This window comes from Salmo salar, chromosome 12 (assembly GCF_965601325.2).
Source record: "Salmo salar chromosome 12, fSalSal1, whole genome shotgun sequence".
Taxonomy (NCBI): domain Eukaryota; kingdom Metazoa; phylum Chordata; class Actinopteri; order Salmoniformes; family Salmonidae; genus Salmo; species Salmo salar.
The window spans coordinates 83945448-83963583 of record NC_138302.1 but is presented as its reverse complement, the minus strand read 5'-3'; the positions used below and the strand labels follow the sequence as shown (position 1 = coordinate 83963583).

Here is an 18136-nt window from a genome sequence, read left to right as displayed (position 1 = left end):
CGGCGGTAGCTGTATTCATTATGAATGCCGGAATTTGTGGTTCACTATGAGCAGACGAAAACACAAGAAGTCAAAACTTCCCGATTCTAACAGTGAAATGAAAATGCGCAAATTCTAGCTTGTGGTTTGGATCATTTTGATGTTTAGGACAAAACGTAATGTTGTTAATATAGTAATGACTATATGCTGTGGCAGAGCCAGGGTGAAATTTCCCTTTAACCCCTAATCCCTAGGCCAGCTAATGTTAGCCACCTAGCCACCTAGCTAACATTGGAATTTGTAACTTAATATCATAGGTATCGCAAATTGTTAACATTTTGTACAAATTGTAATTCGTAACATATCATATGAAATGGATGCTGGACATCCACAAATTAATACATACCATACCAAATGTAACATATCATACTCATTTGAGTGTCACAAATTTTCATTTAAAATGTACGTATACCCTGAATCCAGGTTGCAGGCAGCAGGTATAAGGTCCCTAGCATACACAGTAAGCTATAATCATAGCAACAACCATCCTGGACACTTCCTCCTGAGCCTTCTGTGTTGACTCAGTCTTTCTGCTGCATGGCAACCTACAGTATGGTCATTCGGAAGGAATTTTAAAGGGTTAGATTTTACCCTGTAATATGCCTTTTCAAAAGGTTAACTTGGCCATTACTGTAGTTTCTCGTCCTCTCCCACCTTTGGTTTTATTGCTGTTGTTGTAGGTGAAGGAAGATTATTTAATTGTCTCTTGGTTATGTTGCCTGGCTGCAAAAGCAGCACTTCTCCAATCCTCTGCAGAATATGCAAATCAAGAAGACAACAAAATTATTTCCATTTCAGTCATTGAATTGTCCTAAAATATTTGCCTTGCCAGTTGTTTGTTACCACAGTTGTGTTTTTTGCCTTTACCTGTTGGTCGCTTTTTCTCTATCTTGCGGTTTGGCTTCTCTAGTCTTTTCTTGCTCTGTTAGCAACCAACAAGCAACCAACAAGATGGTGTACCCCAATCTGTGGGGTTTTGTACCAGCCATGTTGTCATCAAGATGAATCTAAATCAGAAATGGTCAGACACACACACACACACACACACACACACACACACACACACACACACACACACACACACACACACACACACACACACACACACACACACACACACCACACACACACACAAACTTAAGTTATGCTGACCCGGAAGAACTGAATCCAATGTTTGAATTTAAGGTTAATCCTTCTTGGATGAGAAGTGCTTTTGGGGTCATGTTACTCAGCATTCAGGTGAAATTGCTTATCCTCTTCATGCTTAAAAAAGTAAATAGTTGATTTAAAAATGATTCTAATTACTTGTACATAAAGAAAACGCATTTTGACAATTAAAATTATTTTACTATAAAAAAGTAAACAGGGAAGTATACTTTGAGGGGGATAATCAGACATTGATTTAATTTACTTAATTCTATGTTCTAGCTTTTCCTCATGTAAATACAAAACAATCATGAGGAAAGTGGATCACTTCGGCCTTTAGCCTGATTGGGGAGATAATCTCTATCCTATCCGCTTTACCAGACAGTTTATATTGGGTGTGTCATGTGAGTTTGGTCTTTAAACAATCATTGATAACAGGGAGCAGTGAATAAAAATTGAATGAACAGTGTATAAACATAGAAAGTGAGACCAGAGGGTATTTTCATTTTGCTGCATGCATGAAATGTATTTTAATCAGAAAAAAAACATTGTTAAATACATTGTATACACAAGTATCTATTTACTAGTTTTATTATTTTTTTGTTTTTTTTATTTGCAAGAGGGATACAAAATGTTTACCTCATAAGTTACTTTAAAAGTAAGGGGTTTTCAAACCATACATTGTTCACATCGTTTTGAGATGATTAGATTTCCATTGGCAGTTAATTTCAGTTTTCCTTAGCTGTGATGCTGTCTAGTTTAGCCACTGCAGAGTGAAGAGAATGCCTTACAAGAAGCCAACTTTTTCTTGCCACTTGGACAGACATTGATAGTAGTAGTATATACATATTCCCATAATGTACCACTCAAATAGCAATAATATGCATATCAATTACCACACAACTCTCTGCTTGTTTAATCAAAGACCGTGGATTAAAAAAGCTCCAAGGGGTGGTTCATAGCACTTTAGTTTTGTGGGTAACGTTTTTACACAAATTGCACCTGTATGAGGTAAAGCTTAATAATCTCCTGAAAAGTTGTGGGAGAATATTTGTTTAAGAAAAACAAGAGGATGTACTGTACATTTGAAAAGTCCCATTTGGAAAATCTCCTCAGAACGTTCCCGATTTGTTTCCAAGAGGTACAACGTTGTCTGGGGCTTATGCAGGTGCCACAGAGGAAACCTCGGTTTTTGATGTAGACACTTCAGTGCCATCATCTTCTGCCTTTCCAAAGAGCTGCATGATGCAAGTACGGAACTGGAGAGAGAGGAATAATTAAACATAAGAAGACTTTCAAATTATATGTCTATCTCGAAATTGAGCGAACACATTGTCAGCTGATGTTTTTTAAAATAAAAAAAATGTACTTCACAAGAAAGGAAATTGTGAAACATTTAGAAATATTTGTATTGTTAGAGCTTTGGTACATAAAATCCGTAAGATAAAAAAAACAGTGTCTGAGAATCCTGTTAAGACTTACCTGTCTGTTCATGAAGACATATATAACTGGATTGTAGATGGTGGCGCTCTTGGCAAAGTAGGCAGGAATTGCAGCAGCCAGAGGGTGGAAAGCATACCCAGGGTTAGCCGCAGCAAAGCAGGCAAAGCAGGTATAAGGTCCCCAGCATACACAGTAAGCTATAATCATGACAACAACCATCCTGGACACTTCCTTCTCGGCCTTCTGTGTTGACTCAGAGTCTTTCTGCTGCGCAGCAACCTGTGGTCATTCAGAAGGAATATGAAATGGTTAGATTTAACCTTTTAATATGCCTTTTCAAAAGCTATGCTTGACCATTACTGTATTTAACAACATAGTTGCTTGCTTATTTAAAATATCACTTACAGCACGAATGGCTAGCCACACGAAAATGTAGCAGAAGATGATCACGAACAGGGGGAAGAAGCAGCATGTAATCATGAGAGTAATCATGTAGGACTTGACTCCAGGATCCTCATTGCCTCCGAACACATCAGGTCCGCAGGAAGTCTTCAGGCCATGAGGCCAGTACCTGGTGGAGGGAGAGAGATAAAGAAATGTTTTAAATAATTTAATCTTTTGAACTTGAATCCTCAGTGAAATAAGAAGAGAAATTCACACCTGCTCCAGCCAAAGATGGGGGGGGCACACCAGAAAGCAGCCCAGACCCAGGAGAAGATAATGCCTCCCATGGCCCATTTGGCATCAAACTTGACACTTCCAAAAGGTTTGCACACCACCACCCATCTCTCCCAAGAGATAACAGCCAGGGACCACAGAGCAGCAATACCTGCATAATATATACATATAATGTAAATTAGACAAAAGAGAAATTCTGATTACTGTCACTATGCTACGGTGTTCTAGCGTCTGACAATTACTCTTTCTCAGCACCGTGTAGCAATTTATAATTTTCTTGTTAAATATTAGATAATATTATAGTCCATGTAAAACTGCATCTTACCACACACAGAAACAGTGTATCCCTCAAAGACACACATTGGATGTCCCAGAATGAAGTAGCCAAAAAACTGGTTGCAAACGCTGATGGTGCTTGCCAAAAGTGTTTCTCCAATGTCAGCAATAGCAAGGTTGACCAAGATCCAGTTGAGAGGGTGTTGGAGCTTCTTGAATTTTGCAGTGGCCACCAGTACCAGGCCATTGGTGAAGACTGAGAGGATGACCACTATGACCATCCAAAGTGTTGAGAGATTGTACACCCATCTTGGAGCAATGTGGTAGTTGGGGCCCTCAAAAGGATCTGAGATAAAACAGACAAAATTATTTTTCTAAGAAGGAGAAAATGACACGTTCAAGTGCCTGGTTAAATGATCTACATGCTTTTTAGATTATCAATTAAAATGCAAAAATTATGCAAATTACATAAATTATATTAATTCATTCAAATTATACGTATAAAGTGCAATTTTACTTATACCATCTATGTTGTATATAACTTCCAGAAAAATATGACTAAATACAGTTAACATAACCTCATGATTTAAAGGAAAGAAAATATATGAATTGGAAGTTTCAATCAAGGAAGATGTAGTTGCTCTCTCACCTTTGGTGTTATTGCTGTTGGTGAAGGTGAAGGAAGATTCTCTCGTTGTATCTTGGTTTTGTCGCCTGGCTGCATAAGCAGCACTTCCCCACCTTTCTGCCATTTCTGAGAAAGTATCTGAAGAATATACAAACAAAGAAGACAACATATAATTTCCATTTCAGTCATCGAATTGTTGTAAAATATTTGCCTTGCTAGTTGTTTGTTGCCATAGTTATGTTTTTTGCCTTTACCTGTTGGTCGCTTTTTCTCTGTCTTGTGGTTGGCTTCTGTTATCTTGTCTTGCTGATCACCTGTTGTGGTGTTAGCAACCCACAAGATGGTGTACCCCAATCTGTGGGGTTTTATACAAGCCATGTTGTCATCGAGATTAAGAACTAACACACACACACACACACCAAAAAGAACTTCAGTTATGCCAGCAAGTCGAACTGAAGCCAAGGTTTGAATTTAAGGTTAATCCTTCTTGGATAAGAAGTACTTTTGTTGTCACGTAATTCAGCATTCAGGTGAAATTCCTTATCCTCTTCATGTTTAAAAGAGAAAATAGTTGACATAACAATTGTTCTTATTACTTGTAAATAAAGAAAACGCATTTTAACAATATGAATGTTTTTACTATAACAAAGTAAACAGGGAAGTATTCTTTGAGGGGATAATCAGACATTGATTTAATTGACTTAATTCTATGTTCTAGCTTTTCCTCATGTAAATACAAAACAGTCATGAGGAAAGTGGATCACTTCGGCCTTTAGCCTGATTGGGGAGATAATCTCTATCCTATCCGCTTTACCAGACAGTTTATATTGGGTGTGTCATGTGAGTTTGGTCTTTAAACAATCATTGATAATAGGGAGCAGTGAATAAAAATTGAATGAACAGTGTATAAAAATTGAAAGTGAGTCCAGAGGGTATTTTCATTTTGCTGCATGCATGACATTTATTTCAATCAGAAAAAAAACATTGTTAAATACATTGTATACACAATTCTCTTATACTATATATATATTTTTTTATTTTATTTTTATTTGCAAGAGGATTAGAACATGTTTAGCTCATAAATTACTTTAAAAGTAAGGGGTTTTCAAACCATACATTGTTCACATCATTTTGAGTTATCAGATTTCCATTGGCAGTTCATTTCAGTTTTCCTTAGCTGTGATGCTGTCTAGTTTAGCAACTGCAGAGTGAAGAGAATGCCTTCCAATACGCCAACATATTATTGCCACTTGGACAGACATTGATACTAGTAGTATATACATATTCCCATAATGTACCAAATAACTATAGTATGCATATCAATTGCCACACAACTCTCAGCTTGTTTAATTGAAGACCATGGATTGATTGGAAAAGCTCCAAGGGGTGGTTCATAGCAATTTAGTTTTTGTGGGTAATGATTTTACAAACATTGCACCTGTATGAGGTAAAGCTTAATAATCTCCTGAAAAGTTGTGGGAAATTATTTCTTTAAGAAACACAAGAGGATGTACTGTACATTTGAAAAGTCCCATTCTGAAAATCTCCATAGAACGATTTGTTTCCAAGAGGTACGCCATTGTCTGGGGTTTATGCAGGTGCCACAGAGGAAACCTCTGTTTTTGATGTAGACACTTCAGAGCCATCATCTTCCGCCTTGCCAAAGAGCTGCATGATGCAAGAACGGAACTGGGGAGAGAGAATAAGAATGGAACATGAGGAAAGAGCTTCAAAATATACAGTACGTCTACATTTAGGTAGACATACTGTAATTCCTTTGTTAACCACTTTATTATTGATGGGTCAAAATATACTTAACCAAAATGTAAAAGTAACATGTAAACTGTTGGTCCCATGTTTCCCATGTTTCTGAAATAAAATATCCCAGAAATGTTGTCCATATCCACAAAAGCTTATTTCTGTTACATTTTGTGCAGAAATGTGTTTACATCTCTGTTAGTGAGCATTTTACCCTTTGTTAAGATTATCCATCCACCTGACAGGTATGGCATATCTGGAAGCTGATTAAACGGCATTGTGATTACACAGGTGCACCTTTTGCTGGGGACAATAAAACGCCACTCTAAAATGTGCCGTTTTTTTCACACAACACAATGCCACAGATATCTCAACTTTTGAAGGAGCATGCAATTGTCATTCTGACTGCAGGAATGTCCACCAGAGCTGTTGCCAGAGAATGTAATGTTCATTTCTCTACCATAAGCCACCTCCAACCTCCTTTTAGAGACTTTGGCAGTATGTCCAACTGGCCTCACAACCACGGACCTCATGTAACCACGCCAGCCTAGGACCTCCACATCCAGCTTCTTCACCTGCAGGATCATCTGAGAACAGCCACCTAGACAGCTGATGGAACTGTGGGTTTGAACAACCGAAGAATTTCTGCACAAACTGTCAGAAACCTCAAGGAAGTTTATCTGCGTGCCTGTCGACATGTACAATATCCAGTAACTTCGCAAAGCCATTGAAGAGGAGTGGTACAACATTCCACAGGCCACAATCAACAACCCGATCAACTCTATGCGAAGGAGATATGTTGCGCTGCATGACGCAAATGGTGAACACCAGATACTGACTGGTTTTCTGATCCACGCTCCTGCATTTTTTTAAGGTATCTGTGTCCAACAGGGTTAGGGTTAGGGTTAGGGTTAGGGTTAGGGTTAGTCGTGTGAAATCAAGATATTAGGGCCTATTTTTGTTCAGTGTTCATGTAGCTATCAGACTAACACACTTACCTGTTTGTTCATGAAGACATAGATAACTGGATTGTAGATGGTGGCGCTCTTGGCAAAGTAGGCAGGCAGTGCAGCAGCCAGAGGGTGGAAAGCATACCCAGGGTTAGCCGCAGAAAAGCAGGCAAAGCAGGTATAAGGTCCCCAGCATACACAGAAAGCTATAATCATGACAACAACCATCCTGGACACTTCTTTCTCGGCCTTCTGTGTTGACTCAGAGTCTTTCTGCTGCGCAGCAACCTGTGGTCATTCAGAAGGAATATCAAATGGTTAGATTTAACCTTTTAATATGCCTTTTCAAAAGCTATGCTTGACCATTACTGTATTTAACAACATAGTTGCTTGCTACAGTATAGTATATTTAAAATATCACTTACAGCACGAATGGCTAGCCACACGAAAATGTAGCAGAAGATGATCACAAACAGGGGGAAGAAGCAGCATGTAATCATGAGAGTAATCATGTAGGACTTGACTCCAGGATCCTCATTGCCTCCGAACACATCAGGTCCGCAGGAAGTCTTCAGGCCATGAGGCCAGTACCTGGTGGAGGGAGAGAGATAGTGAGATTTTGAACAATTGAGTTTTTCACAAATCAGTGAAATAAAAAGAGAAAAAAATCCCACCTGCTCCAGCCAAAGATGGGGGGGGCACACCAGAAAGCAGCCCAGACCCAGGAGAAGATAATGCCTCCCATGGCCCATTTGCCATCAAACTTGACATTTCCAAAGGGCTTGCACACCACCACCCATCTCTCCCAGGAGATGACAGCCAGGGACCACAGAGCAGCAATACCTGTGCAGGGGAACAGTTGTACTGAAAGTTAGAGACACTCTAATTCTATGTGAAAACACAGCACCGTAATAACATGCACCAAGGAAATGACTATAGGGAGCACTTTGTGTCGATCAATTTCTCTATACATTAATCTACAATTTCCACATATTACTGGTACAATAAATACAATTCAAATATTTGTAAAACTGAGGAGCCTCTTACCACACACAGACACAGTGTATCCCTCAAAGACACACATTGGATGTCCCAGAATGAAGTAGCCAAAAATCTGGTTGCAAACGCTGATGGTGCTTGCCAAAAGTGTTTCTCCAATGTCAGCAATAGCAAGGTTGACCAAGATCCAGTTGAGAGGGTGTTGGAGCTTCTTGAATTTTGCAGTGGCCACCAGTACCAGGCCATTGGTGAAGACTGAGGCGATGACCACAAAGATCATCCAAAGTGTTGAGAGATTGTACACCCATCTTGGAGCAATGTGGTAGTTGGGGCCCTCAAAAGGATCTGCAAAAGAAGAAGAGATAAAAATGTTATATAATTTCCTGACTTATTGATATAGTCATATGCAGTGGTGTAAAGTACTTAAGTAAAAATACTTTAAAGTACTACTTAAGTTGTTTTTTGGGGTATCTGTACTTTACTTTACTATTTATATTTGTTACAACTTTTACTTTCACTCCACTACATTCCTAAAGAAAATAATATACTTTTTACTCCATACATTTTCCCTGACACCCAAAAGTACTCGTTACATTTTGAATGCTTAGCAGGACAGAAAAATTGTCATATTCACACGCGTATCAAGAGAACATGCCTGGTCATCCCTACTGCCTCTGATCTGGCGGACTCACTAAACACAAACGCTTAGTTTGTAAATTATAGGTGAGTGTTGGAGTGTGCCCCTGACTATGTTAAAAACAAGAAAATCATGCCGTCTGTTTTGTTTTAATATAAGAAATTTGAAATGATCCATACTTTTACTTTTTAGACTTAAGTATATTTTAGCAATTACATTTACTTTTGATACTTAAGTAGATTCAAAACCAAATACTTTTAGACTTTTACTCAAGTAGATTTTTACTGGGTGACTTTCACTTTTACTTTAGTCATTTTTAATTAAGGTATCTTTACTTTTACTTAAGTATGACAATTGGGTACTTTTTCCACCACTGGTCATATGTGGACAGTAAACAAACATTTTGAACAGAATGTGTGCATCAAAAGTTATGACCAAGAAAAACACTGTCCTGACAGAAATTATTCAATGTATTGGTTGTATCATTGTGCGTACTGCTAATGCCAGTTACAAATGTATATGTCTGCTGTTTGTGAAATAACGTATGAGAGAACTACACTGCAACAAAAGACCTTCAGTAACATCAATTTAATTTAAAAAGGACACCATTACTCTCTGTAAATGTATAATAACTCCAATCTTTTGGGGGAATATACAGAATTAGGCTCTTTCAATAGTTCTACCAAATGATGTCACCCTGAGGCACTACACTGAACAAGATGTACTGTACCTTTGGTGTTATTGCTGTTGGTGTAGGCGAAACCTGATTCTCTCGTTGTATCGTCGTGCCGCCTGGCAGCAAACACTCCTAGCTCTGCCATCCTGGACTGCTTAACAGGAGTTTCTGAAGTTGACTGCTGAAGTCCAAGCCATGCTTCTCAACTCTCCTAGGGTTTATATACCATCCTTTGGGTCTTTTGAAAGGATTATGGCCTTGGAGGAATTAGGGCATGGTTGGCACTGGGGCCATGGTATAATTTGTACCATGGCATGGGCTGGACTGTCTTTTCTTAACTGTTAATTACCACCAACAACTAAGTAGGGTGGATTTCAGAGGCCCATAATCTTGTCTGAGAGGGCTTTGGTGGCAGAGAAGGTTAAAAGTAATTTAAATGCCATGCTGCTGTAACTGAGGCCCAGATTGGTCAATTGAATGGCATTAGGGTAAGAGGTTTAAAATGTGTAACTTAAAAAAATTAAAAGTTGTCTAAGAGAAATATGTATGATGACTGACTACACTTCAACAGGAAAAATAGTGTCGAGAGAAATCCAGGTGCCAACAGGCCATGAAGGCCCACAAGGCCCTATTGAAGCTGCAATGGTTGATAAGTAAAAAAAGAAAAGCCTTTTTGGCTGTCCCAGGTGCTTTATTTCATTTCATCTGCTATTTTCCACATTGGGGGGGAGAGCACCATCACTCTATCACTCTACAGATTGACAATACCTCATATCCATCATATTTCAATGAATGATGACTGATGACAAAAGTGCATCTGAAATGCATTGGAAACACTGACTTTATTAAAATCAATATCTCTTTAGAAGTACATTTTTGTAGTTAAACTGTTGAATGTACAGTATAGTGATAAAGAATGCCACCCTAAACATTATTAGGCCTATTATATGTAACATGCCAAGTGGGCCAGTTATCTGATAGCTGGGTTAGACGGATTTGTCTTCTGACTAAAGCAGCTTATTCGGACAAGTGGGGTTCCGCAGGACTTTACCTATGAAAGTCTAATTAGTATTGACAGGAGTGCAGTCAGAAACGCCCTAATCTCTCCTGATTGATGGTTCATTTTGGGGAAGCAGGGTTTATCCAAACACCTGAAGGGAGTCAAGTTTAATCCCTGACAGTAGTAAACCTGAAGGTTAAATTAAGGGTTTTATTTAACTCCTGGTATCTTTTTCCATTTCCTACAGCTGTTGAATGTGACGTTTAACTAACAGCCTTGAGAAGATCTCCAAGAATAGTGGAGGATGGAGCCAGCAAACTTGATGATGTGCGAGAACAGTCTATTGACTTGTTACCTCTCTCTCAGTGTTTTGTTTTATGTGCTGTCTTTTGGTTCTATTTTCACTATTCTTAACTGTTTGACTGTTTGATGGTTGACAGATGATCCTCCTTTTATGCGCAAAATGTTTTAGGCTATAGCACAACTGAACCATTCAATTGAAGGAACTTGGCTTTGATTGTAGCCTAGTCCCATTCTTATAAAGCCTACCTGCAATCTCCTAATCGTGCTCCTCTGTAAAATGCTGCATTGCTTCGAGGGTAAGTCTAGAATTCCGCTAGTTTTGAACTATTCATGATTGGTAAAAGTTCACTAAAAGCAGAACTCGGATTTTCTTCAAGAAAATAATGCTCTTGTGTAAATTGGGATTTTGGTATTGAATGACTAATGTACAGGAATATACTGTGAATGAATTGACTTTTAATCATGTTAGTTGTGTGATATATACAAGAGTTGCAAATTGTATTTGTGTGGCCTTGAATTCATTTGGGGTGGCAGGTAGCCTAGTGGCTAGAGCGTTGGACTAGTAACCGAAAGGTTAGAAGATTGAATCCCCGAACAGACAAGGTAAAAATCTGTCGTTCTGCCCCTGAACAAGGCAGTTAATCCACTGTTCCTAGGCCGTCATTGAAAATAAGAACATGTTCTTAACTGACTTGCCTAGTTGAATAAAGGTAAAATAAAAAAATACATTTTACACTATTTCATGATTTAATTTCCTTCATGTCACTTTGTTATTTTAATAATAATAACTTAGCCTACTTTTGGTGTTATAACTGGTATTACTATTGCTGTCATAGCCTAATTTGTTGTTATTGTTTTATTTAGTATATTCATTTATGAATAACTATAATTATTTATAATCATTGTGTTGTTGTTGTTTCGCTGTTGTTGTTGTTGTCCTGGAAGGAAGGAATATCCTCCATAACCATCTATATCAAGGTATATATCTATATATATTATTTGTAATTTAAAAAAAATACATATTCTGCAGTAGCTTACATAATAAAAAAAGTGTATTTTTTATTTTTATTTCATCATAATAGAATTTAAATAGCCTCATTTATTAGGCTAAACATAGACTATTTTATCCCTTAACAATATATACCTAATGAGGGATGTATGATGCTATCTTCTTGCCTCTTGAAATCTATACTGTAGTCTACACACCTGTGGCTGCATGCAAATCTTTATTTAAGGACTGAGAGCTGATAAGGACTAATTAAGTAATTAAGGACTAAGAGTAATTAAAGTGCAGACCACACCAAGATGTTTTTACTGTAAAGGAAGCATGAAGATAATGGTTTAACAGGTAATGCTGTCTGCTTAGGGTGGCAGACAGCCTAGCGGTTAACCTCTACAGCAGGAATTCCCAAACTGGGGTACGCGCAATGCAGTCGGGGGTATGCCAAATAAAATGTGATTCACATTTAATATATATATATATATATATATATATATATATATATAATATATATATATATATATATATATATATATATATATATATACAGTATATATATATAATATATATATACAGTTGAAGTCTTGTTAACAAGCTATAGCTTTGGCAAGTCGGTTAGGACATCTACTTTGTGCATGACACAAGTAATTTTTGTTTACAGACAGATTATTTCACTTGTAATTCACTGTATCACAATTCCAGTGGGTCAGAAGTTTACATACACTAAATTGACTGTGCCTTTAAACAGCTTGGAAAATGATGTCATGGCAATAGAAGCTTCTGATAGGCTAATTGACATCATTTGAGTCAATTGGAGGTGTACCTATTGATGTATTTCAAGGTCTACCTTCAAACTACATAGTTGTCTACATAGTTGTCTTTGTCATAGTTTGATAATTGTGTAGTTTAGAGTAATTATCGAGGTTAGCTAGCCAGCTATTTTCGTCCCCCGCGACGCCATTTTTCCAAACCTAGCCAACTATTACCGACGAGCAGCATTGTAGAAACTAAATACATTACATAGGAACGTCTTGATTAGTGCTATGTTAGCTAGCTACATAGTTGCTTTTGTATCATGGTAAGGTGTAGTACTGAAACTATCGAGGTTACCTAGCCAGCTACACGTTCAAACAAAGTCAACAACGCAGCCACTGCTAGCTAGCCTACTTCACCAGCCAGCAGTACTGTATCATTTGTCATTTTAGTCAATAAGACTTTTGCAACGTAAGCTTAACTTTCTGAACATTCGAGACGTGTAGTCCACTTGTCATTCCAACCTCCTTTGCATTAGCGTAGCCTCTTCTGTAGCCTGTCAACTATGTGTCTGTCTATCCCTGTTCTCTCCCCTCTGCACAGGCCACACAAACGCTTCACAACGCGTGGCCGCTGCCACTCTAACCTGGTGGTCCCAGCGCGCACAACCCACGTGGAGTTCCAGGTCTCCGGCAGCCTCTGGAACTGCCGGTCTGCGGCCAACAAGGCAGAGTTCATCTCAGCCTATGCTGCCCTCCAGTCCCTCGACTTCTTGGCGCTGACGGAAACATGGATTACCACAGATAACACTGCTACTCCTACTGCTCTGTCCTCGTCTGCCCACGTGTTCTCGCATCCCCCGAGAGCATCTGGCCAGCAGGGTGGTGGCACTGGAATCCTCATCTCTCCCAAGTGGACATTCTCTCTTTCTCCCCTTACCCATCTGTCTATCTCCTCATTTGAATTCCATGCTGTCACAGTTACCAGCCCTTTCAAGCTTAACATCCTTATCATTTATCGCCCTCCAGGTTCCCTTGGAGAGTTCATCAATGAGCTTGACGTCTTGATAAGTTCCTTTCCTGAGGATGGCTCACCTCTCACAGTTCTGGGTGACTTTAACCTCCCCACGTCTACCTTTGACTCATTCCTCTCTGCCTCCTTCTTTCCACTCCTCTCCTCTTTTGACCTCACCCTCTCACCTTCCACCCCTACTCACAAGGCAGGCAATACGCTTGACCTCATCTTTACTAGATGCTGTTCTTCCACTAATCTCATTGCAACTCCCCTCCAAGTCTCCGACCACTACCTTGTATCCTTTTCCCTCTCGCTCTCATCCAACACTTCTCACTCTGCCCCTACTCGGACGGTATTGCGCCGTCCCAACCTTCGCTCTCTCTCTCCCGCTACTCTCTCCTCTTCCATCCTATCATCTCTTCCCTCTACTCAAACCTTCTCCAACCTATCCCCTGATTCTGCCTCCTCAACCCTCCTCTCCTCCCTTTCTGCATCCTTTGATTCTCTATGTCCCCTATCCTCCAGGCCGGCTCGGTCCTCCCCTCCTGCTCCGTGGCTCGACGACTCATTGCGAGCTCACAGAACAGGGCCCCGGGCAGCCGAGCGGAAATGGAGGAAAACTCGCCTCCCTGCGGACCTGGCATCCTTTCACTCCCTCCTCTCTACATTTTCCTCTTCTGTCTCTGCTGCTAAAGCCACTTTCTACTACTCTAAATTCCAAGCATCTGCCTCTAACCCTAGGAAGCTCTTTGCCACCTTCTCCTCCCTCCTGAATCCTCCTCCCCCTCCCCCCCCTCCTCCCTCTCTGCGGATAACTTCGTCAACCATTTTGAAAAGAAGGTCGACGACATCCGATCCTCGTTTGCTAAGTCAAACGACACCGCTGGTCCTGCTCACACTGCCCTATCCTGTGCTTTGACCACTTCCTCCCCTCTCTCTCCAGATGAAATCTCGCATCTTGTGACGGCCGGCCGCCCAACAACCTGCCCGCTTGACCCTATCCCCTCCTCTCTTCTCCAGACCATTTCCGGAGACCTTCTCCCTTACCTCACCTCGCTCATCAACTTATCCTTGACCGCTGGCTACGTTCCTTCCGTCTTCAAGAGAGCGAGAGTTGCACCCCTTCTGAAAAAACCTACACTCGATCCCTCCGATGTCAACAACTACAGACCAGTATCCCTTCTTTCTTTTTTCTCCAAAACTCTTGAACGTGCCGTCCTTGGCCAGCTCTCCTGCTATCTCTCTCAGAATGACCTTCTTGATCCAAATCAGTCAGGTTTCAAGATTGGTCATTCAACTGAGACTGCTCTTCTCTGTGTCACGGAGGCTCTCCGCACTGCTAAAGCTAACTCTCTCTCCTCTGCTCTCATCCTCCTAGACCTATCTGCTGCCTTTGATACTGTGAACCATCAGATCCTCCTCTCCACCCTCTCTGAGTTGGGCATCTCCGGCGCGGCCGACGCTTGGATTGTGTCCTACCTGACAGGTCGCTCCTACCAGGTGGCGTGGCGAGAATCTGTCTCCGCACCACGTGCTCTCACCACTGGTGTCCCCCAGGGCTCTGTTCTAGGCCCTCTCCTATTCTCGCTATACACCAAGTCACTTGGCTCTGTCATATCCTCACATGGTCTCTCCTATCATTGCTATGCATACGACACACAATTAATCTTCTCCTTTCCCCCTTCTGATAACCAGGTGGCGAATCGCATCTCTGCATGTCTGGCAGACATATCAGTGTGGATGACGGATCACCACCTCAAGCTGAACCTTGGCAAGACGGAGCTGCTCTTCCTCCCGGGGAAGGACTGCCCGTTCCATGATCTCGCCATCACGGTTGACAACTCCCTTGTGTTCTCCTCCCAGAGTGCTAAGAACCTTGGCGTGACCCTGGACAACACCCTGTCGTTCTCCACTAACATCAAGGCGGTGACCCGATCCTGTAGGTTCATGCTCTACAACATTCACAGAGTACGACCCTGCCTCACACAGGAAGCGGCGCAGGTCCTAATCCAGGCACTTGTCATCTCCCGTCTGGATTACTGCAACTCGCTGTTGGCTGGGCTCCCTGCCTGTGCCATTAAACCCCTACAACTCATCCAGAACGCCGCAGCCCGTCTGGTGTTCAACCATCCCAAGTTCTCTCACGTCACCCCGCTCCTCCGCTCTCTCCACTGGCTTCCAGTTGAAGCTCGCATCCGCTACAAGACCATGGTGCTTGCCTACGGAGCTGTGAGGGGAACGGCACCTCCGTACCTTCAGGCTCTGATCAGGTCCTACACCCAAACAAGGGCACTGCGTTCATCCACCTCTGGCCTGCTCGCCTCCCTACCTCTGAGGAAGCACAGTTCCCGCTCAGCCCAGTCAAAACTGTTCGCTGCTCTGGCACCCCAATGGTGGAACAAGCTCCCTCACGACGCCAGGACAGCGGAGTCAATCACCACCTTCCGGAGACACCTGAAACCCCACCTCTTTAAGGAATGCCTAGGATAGGATAAAGTAATCCTTCTAACCCCCCCCCCCCCCCCCCCTTAAAAGATTTAGATGCACTATTGTAAAGTGGTTCCACTGGATATCATAAGGTGAATGCACTAATTTGTAAGTCGCTCTGGATAAGAGCGTCTGCTAAATGACTTAAATGTAAATGTAAATGTAAACTCAGTGCCTTTTTGCTTGACATCATGGGAAAATCAAAAGAAATCAGTCAAGACCTCAGAAAAAAAATTGTAGACCTCCACAAGTCTGATTCATCCTTGGGAGCAATTTCCAAACGCCTGAAGGTACCATGTTCATCTGTACAAAAGATAGTATGCAAGTATAAATACCATGGGACCACGCAGCCATCATACCGCTCAGGAAGGAGACGCGTTCTGTCTTCTAGAAATGAACGTACTTTGGTGTGAAAAGTGCAAATCAATCCCAGAACAACTGCAAAGGCCCTTGTGAAGATGCTGGAGGAAACAGGTACAAAATATATATATCCACAGTAAAACAAGTCCTATATCGACATAACCTGAAAGGCCGCTCAGCAAGGAAGAAGCCACTACTCCAAAACTGCCATAAAAAAGCCAGACTATGGTTTGGAACTGCACATGGCAACAAAGATCGTACTTTTTGGAGAAATGTACTCTGGTCTGATGAAACAAAAATAGAACTGTTTGGCCATAATGACCATCGTTATGTTTGGAGGAAAAAGGGGGAAGCTTGCAAGCCGAAGAACATCATCCCAACCGTGAAGCACGGGGGTGGCAGCATCATGTTGTGGGGGTGAATTTGCTGCAAGAGGGACTGGTGCACTTCACAAAGTAGATAGCATCATGAGGAAGAAAAATTATGTGGATATATTGAAGCAACATCTCAAGACATCAGTCAGGAAGTTAAAACTTGGTCGCAAATGGGTCTTCCAAATGGACAATGACCCCAAGCATACTTCCAAAGTTGTGGCAAAAGGGCTTAAGGACAACAAAGTTAAGGCATTGGAGTGGCCATCACAAAGCCCTGACCTCAATCCCATAGAAAATTTGTGGGCAGAATTGAAAAGTGTGTGCGAGCAAGGAGGCCTACACACCTGGCTCAGTTACACCAGCTCTGTCAGGAGGAATGGGCCAAAATTCACCCAACTTATTATGGGAAGGTTGTGGAAGGCTACCTGAAACATTTGACCCAAGAAAAACAATTTAAAAGCAATGCTACCAAATACTAAATGAGTGTATGTAAACTTCTGACCCACTGGGAATGTAATGAAAGAAATAAAAGCTGAAATAAATCATTCTCTCTACTATTATTCTGACATTTCACATTCTTAAAATAAAGTGGTGATTCTAACTGACCTAAAACAGGGAATTTTTACTGGGATTAAATGTCAGGAATTGTGAAAAACTGAGTTTAAATGTATTTGGCTAAGGTGTATGTAAACTTCCGACTTCAACTGTATATATATATTAATGTTTGAAAATTGTTTGAAAATGTGAAGATTTTTTTGTACAAAAAAAAAAATCTTCACATTTTCAAACAATTTTCAAACATTTATATTTTCCAACTGGGCAATACATTTAGGCGAGTTTTTTTCCCCCACTGAGTAGCCTCGTTTCACTGCCATAAATAAAATTAAACCATCTAGTGTTTATCAAAATAACAACACAATGTCAAATACAGGTAGCCTAGTCAAATAATTAACATCCTATCACATTAACCGTTACTCTCTCGCGGGAATTCCGCTAATGTAGCCAAACGTAGCTGCTGCTCATTCTGTAAAAAAGTGCTTTCTGGACCGTTTTTGGAAATGCTTTCGATTATTTTGTCAATTATACATGTATAACAACTGTATGAACATACTTTTGTCATATTTTTTTGTCATTTTTTTACTTGTCCATAAGGCATATGTTTTGTCCATTTGCAATATGATTTCATAGGAAGTCAAAAGTCGAAGTCAAAAGTCAGTGAACCATTGACAAATGCCATAAGAAATATCCAAATGCAATATGAAAGTATTGAAAGTGCCAAATCAGGATGTTTTGTCCATTTGCAATATGATATCATAGGAAGTAAAAAGTCGAAGTCAAAAGTCAGTGAACCATGTCCAGATGGCATTTATACTGCCCAAATGATATATAGCACTATGTTAAGCCAACCTAGATGGTCTATTTGTCATGTATGATGATGGAGAAGTGGGACTTTTGTTTTTAAATGATTTTTTTTTTTAAATGTCCAAAATGACCAGGGGCGCCACCTATTGGATGGGTACGGGTGGGTGGTGCTCCCTACCCAACCGTAGACCCCTTGCTCCTCCTAAAGGCATTAAAAACCATTTTTAAAATGTGCTCCTGGTAACCCATTCCA

At 40.7% G+C, this 18136-nt stretch overlaps 2 protein-coding genes across 5 annotated transcripts; both read right to left on the bottom strand.

The window, feature by feature from the left end:
* Positions 1 to 1877: 1877 nt before the first annotated feature.
* On the bottom strand, positions 1878 to 4548 carry LOC100136940 (long wave-sensitive opsin). 2 transcript variants are annotated; one of them, XM_014133083.3, is made up of 7 exons: positions 4465 to 4548; positions 4232 to 4348; positions 3632 to 3928; positions 3289 to 3457; positions 3034 to 3199; positions 2668 to 2907; positions 1878 to 2444 (listed from the first exon to the last, which is right to left on the bottom strand). In XM_014133083.3, the coding sequence occupies exons 2-7, from the start codon at positions 4332 to 4334 to the stop codon at positions 2346 to 2348; spliced, it is 1074 nt and encodes a 357-aa protein (XP_013988558.3). In that variant the 5' UTR covers positions 4335 to 4348; positions 4465 to 4548; the 3' UTR covers positions 1878 to 2345. The 2 variants fall into 2 exon arrangements, with proteins under 2 accessions (XP_013988558.3, NP_001117177.1); NM_001123705.1 differs by lacking the exon at positions 4465 to 4548 and having other exon boundaries at positions 2346 to 2444; positions 4232 to 4334.
* A 766-nt stretch (positions 4549 to 5314) lies between these two features.
* Positions 5315 to 17654, bottom strand: LOC106565770 (red-sensitive opsin-2). 3 transcript variants are annotated; one of them, XM_082959361.1, is made up of 7 exons: positions 17633 to 17654; positions 9285 to 9362; positions 7966 to 8262; positions 7593 to 7761; positions 7344 to 7509; positions 6967 to 7206; positions 5315 to 5899 (listed from the first exon to the last, which is right to left on the bottom strand). In XM_082959361.1, the coding sequence occupies exons 1-7, from the start codon at positions 17652 to 17654 to the stop codon at positions 5801 to 5803; spliced, it is 1071 nt and encodes a 356-aa protein (XP_082815487.1). In that variant the 3' UTR covers positions 5315 to 5800. The 3 variants fall into 3 exon arrangements, with proteins under 3 accessions (XP_082815487.1, XP_082815488.1, XP_013988742.2); XM_082959362.1 differs by lacking the exon at positions 17633 to 17654 and adding an exon at positions 16123 to 16508; XM_014133267.3 differs by lacking the exon at positions 17633 to 17654 and having other exon boundaries at positions 9285 to 9375.
* Between the last annotated feature and the right edge of the window lie 482 nt (positions 17655 to 18136).